Source organism: Gossypium arboreum, chromosome 4 (assembly GCF_025698485.1).
Source record: "Gossypium arboreum isolate Shixiya-1 chromosome 4, ASM2569848v2, whole genome shotgun sequence".
NCBI classification, from domain to species: domain Eukaryota; kingdom Viridiplantae; phylum Streptophyta; class Magnoliopsida; order Malvales; family Malvaceae; genus Gossypium; species Gossypium arboreum.
In genome coordinates this window covers 23448820-23458338 of record NC_069073.1, presented here as the reverse complement: position 1 = coordinate 23458338, position 9519 = coordinate 23448820, and the positions used below count along the sequence as shown (strand labels likewise).

The 9519-nt window shown below is 34.5% G+C and overlaps 1 protein-coding gene across 1 annotated transcript; it reads left to right on the top strand.

The window, feature by feature from the left end:
- Positions 1-4147: 4147 nt before the first annotated feature.
- On the top strand, positions 4148-6760 carry LOC108459260 (pentatricopeptide repeat-containing protein At1g71210, mitochondrial-like). The gene has a single exon (XM_017758607.1). The coding sequence runs from the start codon at positions 4148-4150 to the stop codon at positions 6758-6760; it is 2613 nt and encodes an 870-aa protein (XP_017614096.1).
- The last annotated feature ends 2759 nt before the right edge of the window (positions 6761-9519 follow it).

The window sequence follows — 9519 nt, the reverse complement described above, 5'->3', positions numbered from 1 at the left end:
ATCCTGCAAAATTTCGTTGGACAAATGCAGATGTAATTGTGTTAACGCCTTTCGATTCTTACGCTTCTTCTCTTCATCTGTTAATGTCGAAGGCATCTTATCTATCCCTAACAGGGCATCCTCTAGAGCCATCTGCTCAAGAACTGCTTGCATCTTAATCTGTCACAATGCAAATTTGGTGTTGCGATCCAATAGCGAAAATTCATACTTCAAAGACTCCATTACTGTGATCGAGATGAACAACCTGGAAGCTTTGATACCAATTTGTGAAAATAAAATAAAATAAAAATAAAAATAAAATAAAGAACACACAGATTTTTACGTGGAAACCATTTCGGGAAAAAAAATCACGGGCAGAGGAGAAGAAAATTCACTATGTCGAATTCGAATAATTACAAGAGGAATAGACTATGTCTAGTTATAGGCTTGTAAAGCCATATTCTAGTAAGACTGAAATACTTTATTCTAATCAATATCAAATAGATGGAATTTAATAAGGTTTAAAAAACTTTATTCTAAAAATAAAATAAAAGAAGTGTAATTCTATATGGATTCTTCTTTTATTTTATTTTACCACTATATTTTATTTAAATAAGGATTCGGGTCACTTAATTCTAACATGGACAAAAATGGACATGCATAAAAAAAATTAGAAAGAGAAACTTTAAGGGCATTTTGGTCATTAGGTAATTAAAAGAATAAAAAGGGAAAATCAAACCAAAAATGTGTCCATCTTTCTCATTGCCTGCCGAAAATTGCTAAACACCATAGCTAGGGTTTTGTTCAACATTTCCAAGCTTAATAGTAAGTGTTCCCTAGCCCCGTTTTTAATTTTCTTTGTATTTTTTAAGTCCCGGTAACATGATCTACCCATTTCTAGCTATATTTTTAGCTAAGGTTCATGTATGACAATTTACCCATACATGACATGCTTGTACTTTGATGATTTATGGAGGAATATGAATGTTTGATGCATGGTGAACATCTTTTATTAGGTGATTTTTAGTGAAAACACCTAAATGAAGGACTTGTTTGTAAAAGTGAAAAAGTGAGTAATAGTAATGTGAAATAAAAGAATATATGGGCTGATATGAGCATAGAAAAGGTTCGTCCAAGCTTGAGTAATCAAGAAAATGCATGCATTTCATTTTACGAGCCTAAGGGCTAAATCGTAAATATGTGAAAGTTTAGGGGTCAAAATATAAATTTGTAAAAGTACGATTTATGGACCCATTTGAATAATGTGAATAATAAATAAGTTAAAATTGACATTATAGATCAAGAAAAACGTGAATCGGGACTTGATCAAGGAAAGAATAAAGTACACAACGACTAGGCTTGATTACCACCGTTTTGTACCGAGGTAAGTACATATGCAAATAATGTGGTATGGTAGTATGTTTTAAATGCTTTAATATAATGTGATAAATGCTTTTTTGTAATTATGAATTATATGCTTATTGATTGTTATGAAAGCATGAATGTTATTATGGTCGTGATTTACGACGTTACGAGCAAGTACGATGAAGATACTATATGCAAGTAAGAAAAAAATTTTGTTTAAACCTTAGGAATAGTTTAGGATACAAGTGATATGTCACTAGGAACTAAAGAGTCCGAATTGGTAGAGTGGTCCGGGTTCGTGAGATATGTGGCATCTGAGCTCATTGAGAGGTCCAAGTTCATTATAGATGTAAGCATCCGAGCTCGTTGAGAGGTCCGAGTTCATTAGGGATGTGTTACATGTTATGTGGTAGCTTCGGCTACATTTGTATAAGAGGCACTTATGTGCAAGGTTTCTGTGTATCCAATAGTATTCCGAATGTTCAACAGGTATTGTAAAGAATATAATGAGAGTCCCGAGAAGGACATATGAAAGAGGTATGGTTATAGATACTTACGATGAGTACAGGTATGTATGCTAGACCTATGAATACTGCTTTAAGAAAGATCGGTTTATGATGAGCAAGTATATATATGTGCATATGAAGAGTAAGCAAAGAGGTTTGAATGAAAGAATAATCTTTATATATTATCATGTTTTTGCATGTTAATTGTTTACCACTATTGCATATTATTTGCATGTGGACTTACTAAGCTTTAATGTTTACTCCCCTTTCTTTTTCCATCTTTTGTAGTTCCGCCAAGCTAGCTCGAGGATCGGAAGCTGTCGGAGTACTCGATCACACTATCAAAAGACTATTGGGTATAGTGAAATCATTATTTTGAGTATGGCATGTATAGGAAACTTGGTCATTTTGTGATATGTGTCGTGCTATTCGGCCAATTTGTGAAGGCCTATGATAATGATGATTCATTTTGTAATGGCCATGTGATTTGGCTCATACTTGATCATTTGGGTTGTAATCTAATTACCCATGTATGCATGTGCTAGTGTTTTGATGGTAGGACATGTTATTGCTTGGTAAGTGCATGATAATGATAATGATGTGATGTGTGGTTGATTGATGAATGTATGGTAAAGTATAAATCTGGTGCTAAAGGATAAGGGATGACCTAATATCTTAAAAGGAGTATGTGCATGAATACACAAATTGAAGTTATGGTAACAAGTTTAATAATGAATGAAATTGGTGTGGAATACCTCTAAATGGGGTATAAAATGAGTGTGCAATAAAATGACATTATGAAGATGTGAGAGTGCCATGATGTGGAATGTTGAGTGCGCGAATATGTCATGTTGCATATATAGTGTGTTTGAATGTATAAGTGATTGAGGGTGACCATTGGCTTGGAAAATAGCCTCCAAAAAGGTCCAAACGAGTAGGCACACGGGCATGTGTCTAGGCCGTGTGTGACACACGGTCTGCCCCATGGGCATGTTGAATGGCCATGTGTCCCCTGCACCGAAAATTTCTAAGTCAGTATGCATAGTAGTAAACACACAAGCAGAGACACGGTCGTGTGTCTCAGCCGTGTGGAGGACACGACCTAGTGCACGGATGTGTGCCTTAGCCGTGTGCCCCTAAATGAATGATAATGTCATAAACAGAATGCTCATGTTTTTGGACACGGGCGTGTTTAGACTGTGTGAGAGACACAGGCCAAGGACACAGCCGTGTGAAAACCCCTGTAGGTTCGAAGTGAAAAATAAATTCTAAAAATTCCAAACGGATAAGGGACACGAGCGTGTCCCAAAGCACACTGGCGTGTGCATTGCCTCCACACAGACGTGTGAGGCTTACACCTAGAAACTTTCTTAGAATTTTCTTAAGTTCTCGGTTTAGTTTCGGGTTACCTCTAATTTATGTTTTGGACCTCGTAGGTCCATGATAAGGACAAAATAATTTTGTTTGGTCGATTTTAATTTGGAATAAAATTTTATGACCCGTATTTTTCGAAAATACCCTGTTTATGTTCTGTAATGCCTCGTACCTTGTCCCAGTCTCGGGTATGGGTAAAAGGTGTTACATGTATTTCCATATAGGGGATCCTCTAGTTGAGAAGATCCATCGACTTGAGACGAAGAGAAAGGTTTATCTATTTTATTTAATTATTCAGTTAAACCAATGATTCGTTATTGGAGCAGATAGTAACATGCGTATTTTTTATTTTCCAATGGTTTTACATCTTTCATGAATGAAAATTTTTTGATGTAGTGAGAAATAGCACTGGTTGTTCGCTGTTCAAGAATTCTTGTTTAGGCAGTTCATACCATCCATACATAGTGTTTTATTTTAAGATTTCAATTCTTCCATGTTTCAGCAATAGCATATTGTTTCATAGAGCTAAAGTCCAAAATATAGAAGAGATAGGTGTTTCCACAACTCTACCACCTAGTCAACTCCGTTCCATTTAATCCCTATTTTAATAAATTATTAATAATTCAAATTTAGTATATTAAAATATATTATTATTTATGAAATATCTATAATTTCAATTAATTATACTAAAATAAAACAATTTGATTGAGAGTGAGAATTTACTCCATTCCATCCTACACTAGGATTAGGATATTTAAGATTTATCCCTTGTAATATTATCGTACAAATCTACAACTCAATAGTTAGACTTCAAACCTTAACTTAGTTGTCTCCTTTCAGCTTATGGGAGTTGGGGGTGGGGGATTGGATTCAGAGATTAAAAGAGACGAATCCATTCCCTGTGAGTGAAGAAAGAAAAGATAATGATAAAGCTTTTAGGTTCAATTAAGCATGTAGCTAAATCCGCTCCGTTGAAAAATCGTAATGGTAATTCATATTCCTACTCTTGTTTGTTTCTCCCACCATCTCCCACCAACTCTTCATCGGTGCGTCTCAGCGCCAAGGATGTGGTGGCATCCTTAAAAGACTGGTTCAAGGGCACGAACACACCTCTACTCGACCGCATCTTCACCATCCTCAGCTACCAGGACGATGCTTTTTCCAGGCATGCCGCTGACCTTGCTCTCTCCCACCTCAACCTCAATCTCTCCGAGACCTTTGTCCTCCAGGTCCTCTCTTACGGCCGCTCCTCCTCCCAAGATGTTCTCTCCTGCCTCAAGTTCTTCGACTGGGTGGGCCGCCAGCCGGGATTCAACCACACCCGAGCCACCTTCTTTGCCCTCTTCAAGATTCTCTCCAAGGCCAAGTTCATGCCCTTGATGCTTGACTTATTGCAGGATTTTATGGAGCATAGGCGCATTGACAATGTCAGATTTCATGACACGTTGGTTTGGGGTTACGCCCTTGCTGGGAAACCTGAGATGGCACTCCAGCTGTTCGGCAGAATGCGATTTCAGGGTCTTGACTTGGATACCTTCGCCTACCATGTGCTTTTGAATGCTCTTGTAGAGGAGAGTTGCTTTGACGCCGCTGACATGATTGCTAAGCAGATCTCAATGAGGGGTCTTGAGAATGACATCACCCACTCCATCCTGGTCAAGTGCTGGTGCAAGCAGAACAAGTTCAAGGAGGCGGAGGCCTATTTGCGTCGTTTGGCGGAGAGCTGGAAGCCTGTTGATGGTTATTCCGTGAGTATTATGGTGAATGCGCTTTGCAAGGGCAACAGATTCAAGCATGCGGCTACCTTGTTGGAGGAGTTTACGGAGCTTAATGTGCCAATGGAACATGCTTATGGGATCTGGCTTCAAAACGTTGTTCAAAGTGGGAGGTTAAACTGGTCTTTGGACTTTATCAATAGTAGGAAGCTATTATACAGGAATGTTCCCCGCCTGTTTCAGTACAATGTTTTGGTGTTGAAACTATTAAGCGAGTACCGACTGAATGATGTTTATGAATTGTTAATTGAAATGGAGAAAGATGGGATTTCGCCTGATAAGGTCACCATGAATGCCATTTTGTGTTTCTTTTGCAAGGTTGGGATAGTGGATGTTGCCATTGAGTTGTATAACTCCAGGTCAGAGCTCAGGCTCTCTCTTAATAGCACAACCTATAGTTCTTTGATCAATGATTTATGTTGGAATGGAGTTATCGATGAAGCTTATCGTGTGTTAAGAAATTCGATTCGTGAAGGTTACTTCCCCAGTAAAAACACCTTCACGCATGTTGCGGTTGCCTTGTGCAGAGAGGCAAAATTTGACATGATAAAGGAACTGGTAATTTTCTCTCTTGAGCGAAAAGTTAAGCCCTGCTATGCCATATGTGACCCATTTATTGTGGCTTTGTGTAAAGCAAATAGGATTGAAGATGCGTATTTATTACATGGTGAAGTTTGTAGAATAAATAAAGATATTGCACGTGAAACTTATTTTCACTTGATTCATAGTTTTTGCCGGTCGAATAGAGGAGATATTGCTGCGACTCTTTTATTTGAAATGCAGGAGAAGGGTCATAAACCAACTAGAACATTGTTTAGATCTGTTATCTGTTCCTTGTGTGATATGGAAAGTCCGGAAAACCAGTTCTTTAAAATGTTGGAGATGCAGTTATCTCATTTTGAGCCAGAAGCTCGTATTTTTAACTTTTTCATCTCCGGAGCTGGTTATGCCAAAAAGCCTGAACTAGCTAGAGAAGTCTTTGAGATGATGCAAAGAAGTGGGATTAAGCCTGGTCTGAGGTCCGACATTGTTATGTTGGTTAGTTACCTACAGAATAACAGAATTTCTGATGCTCTAAACTTCTTTAACGACATACGTCAGAGAAGAAAGATAGGGAGAAAACTATATAGTTCCATGATAGTTGGTCTTTGTAAAGCTGATCAGGCAGACTATGCACTGAGTTTCATGAAGGAAATGAAGAGTAATAATGTATATCCAAGCATGGAAAGCTATGAGCTTCTTATAAAGCTGCTGTGTTCGAAGAAAAGCTACTGGTTGGCCGTAAAATTGGTTAACGAGTTGGAGAATTCAAGGGGCTATATTACACCTTTTATCGGTAATGTACTTTTGTTACATTCTTTAAAGACAAAACAGTTGTACGAGGCTTGGGTTCAATTCAAGGAAGGGGAAGATGAAACATCAGATGTTTCGATGCTTGGGCGAGTAATTGGAATATTTTCTGGTTGTATCAAAGCAGGCATAGATATTGAGAGGGCAGAGGAAATTATTGCAAAATGCTTCCCACTCGATATCTACACATACAATACATTGTTGAAGAAAGTAAGTAAAAGCACAGTGGAGGAAGCTTTTGAGGTGTATGATTGGATATGCGAAAAGGGTTATGAGCCAAATAGATGGACTTATGACATCATAATACATGGTCTTCTGAAGAAAGGTATGAGAGTTGAAGCTCAAAGATGGTTGAAAGAAATGTTTGAGGAAGGTTTTGATTTAACAGACCGAACCAAAATGTTAATCTAACTGGTAACAGTTTTTTTTTTTTTTTTTCAACTTTGTAGAGAAATGAATATATCCGAAGTTATTTGATTGACTATATGTAGTTTAAATTAATTTGGATAGTGGTGCGGTGCATGGGTTGATCCAATGCATTAAGTAATAAAGTTTTCTCAACATATCTTAACACTTATGCTTTGTTTGGTTTGGTTTTTAGTGTAACAAAATGGAAAAAAATATTTATTATGTATTATAATAGTTAGGCATAAAATAAAGAATAATTAATATAAATTTAAACTTGTAATTAAAAAATGAGTAATAAGTAAAATAAGACCTTTTTCAAATTAAGTAAAAAAATTTTTGTTAATATAAATTATGAAAGTGGATATATATTATCAATTGAATTAATTTATTATTAACTTGTATATTAAAACATGTATAAAAAGTAGTATTTCTTATTCAGAAAGAGAAAACTATATTCATAATTTTATACGTACATTAAAAATGTTGTTAATTAACCTAATATTTAGACATTTACATGATAATAGATTTTAAACATTGAATGCAATATTGCATTAATGACTATAAATGGCGTTAAAATTAATATATAGTGAAGCTGAAATTATTTACTTTGTATAACCAATAAAAGTATAGAGATATTATTTTCCTTCATTTTAATATCTAACTTCGAAACTTTGATATAAGATTATTGAAGTCTGTTATCATATAAAGTAACTTACATATATTTATTATAATGTAATAATGTGTCATGTTACAAAAATGTGAAAATTATATATCTACATAAGTAATTTAATTGACAATAATGTAAAATTATTACAATTAACTTAAAATTTATTTTAATTTTTGATATGTTAGAATTAAATGACCTAAATCCTTATTTAAATAAAATACTGTGGTAAAATAAAAAGTAAAATCATATAAAACTACACTTTTTTTATTTTATTTTAGAATAAAGTTTTTAAACCTTATTAAACTCCATCTATTTAATATTGATTAGAATAAGGTGTTTCAATCTTACTCCACTCCTATTAGAATATGGTTTTACAATCCTATAAATAGACATAGTCTATTACTCTTGTAATTATTTGAGTTCGACATAGTGAATTTTCTTCTCCTCTGCTCGTGGTTTTTTTCCGAAAGGGTTTTCACATAAAAATTTGTATGTTCTTTATTTTATTTCTCTTTTCTTTGCGATATATTGTCATTACCGACATTTTATTTTTCATAAATTGGTATCAGAGTTTTCGATAATGGCATATTTTGTAACGCCCCCTTTACCCGAGACCGTCGCCGGAGTCGAGCACGAGGCATTACTAAACTTATTTGAGTACTTAAACAAATTCAAACAATTTATATCACACTTTCCAGACAAGCTGTCCAACTGTGTCATAGTTGCTAAATAATTCATATCTCGAGTTATAAAACTCGAAATCCAAATCCGTAAATTTTCTCTGAATTTATACTCATATATCTACTTACCAATTTTTTTCTAGAATTTTGGTCAAGCCAATTAGTACAGTTTATTATTTAAAATCTCCCTGTTTCAGGGTTTGACTACTCTGACCTTTGTGTATTACGAATCAGATATCTCTCTGTACAGAGCTTCAATGACTATGCCGTTTGTCTCTAATAAAACTAGACTCAATAAGGAATCTGTACATATAAAGTATGACTTCTAATTATCTTTGTTAAATTTATGGTGAATTTCCAAAGTCAGAACAGGGGATCCAGAAATTGCTCTGGCCCTGTTTCACAAAAATTTAAACATCTCATAAAATATAGCTCATATACCTGTTTTGCTTCTTCCATATGAAAATAGACTCATCGAGATTCGATTTCATAATTTATTCATTATTTAATTCCATTTCTACTATTTTTAGTAATTTTTAAAAGTCAAACTACTGCTACTTACCGAAAACTATTTTAGTACAAATATTGTTAACTAGTTTATAACATCTTTACTTCAATTCATTCAAACTCTATACATGCCATATAAATCTTCAAACATAAAACAAAAGCTACCGATGATACCATAACTAGTTTATACCATACCTACATTTCACAGCTCAGTATGGATAATACCATACCTACATTTCACAACTCAGTATGGATGATACCATACCTACATTTCACACTTTGCCATGGAACAACCATGGTCTTATCCAATCAATTCATCACACGTCACGATACTGAGCGTTACTCAATCCTGCGTTTTCCTAATTTGCATTTCCACATTTATTCTTTCATTAACAAAATCTACACAATCCCACAACAAATTCGTATATAATAACACATTATAAACTTCAATCATTCACAAATAAACATCTAAATTCAACCATATGAACTTACCCGCTAATTTGTAGAAGATATTGAAATTTTGGGACTATTCCGCAACTTTTTCTTTTCCTCGTTCTTCTTTGGATTCTTGATCTATAATATAAAATATTTCTACTCATTAGCATTTATTTGATTTCTATTTCACTTCACAATTTATGCTGTTCAAATTTCGAAATTGCACTTTTACCCCAAAATTTACAGTTTTCACAATTTAGTCCCTACTCAATTCACCCATCAATTGAACTAATTTTTCTCAATTAACACTTTATTTTATCATTATAAACTATTTCAAAACCTTTTATATTCTGAATTTCAACAGCAACCTTCAACTCACAACTTTTTCACAATTAGGTCCTAAATATCATTTCCTATCAAAATCACTTAATAAAACCACCTTAATATGAAATTAGAACTTAAATTTCATAATA

Bases quoted from the DNA above. Each gene is read 5' to 3' on its own strand.
- LOC108459260 (XM_017758607.1), top strand. From the start codon at position 4,148: ATGATAAAGCTTTTAGGTTCAATTAAGCATGTAGCTAAATCCGCTCCG.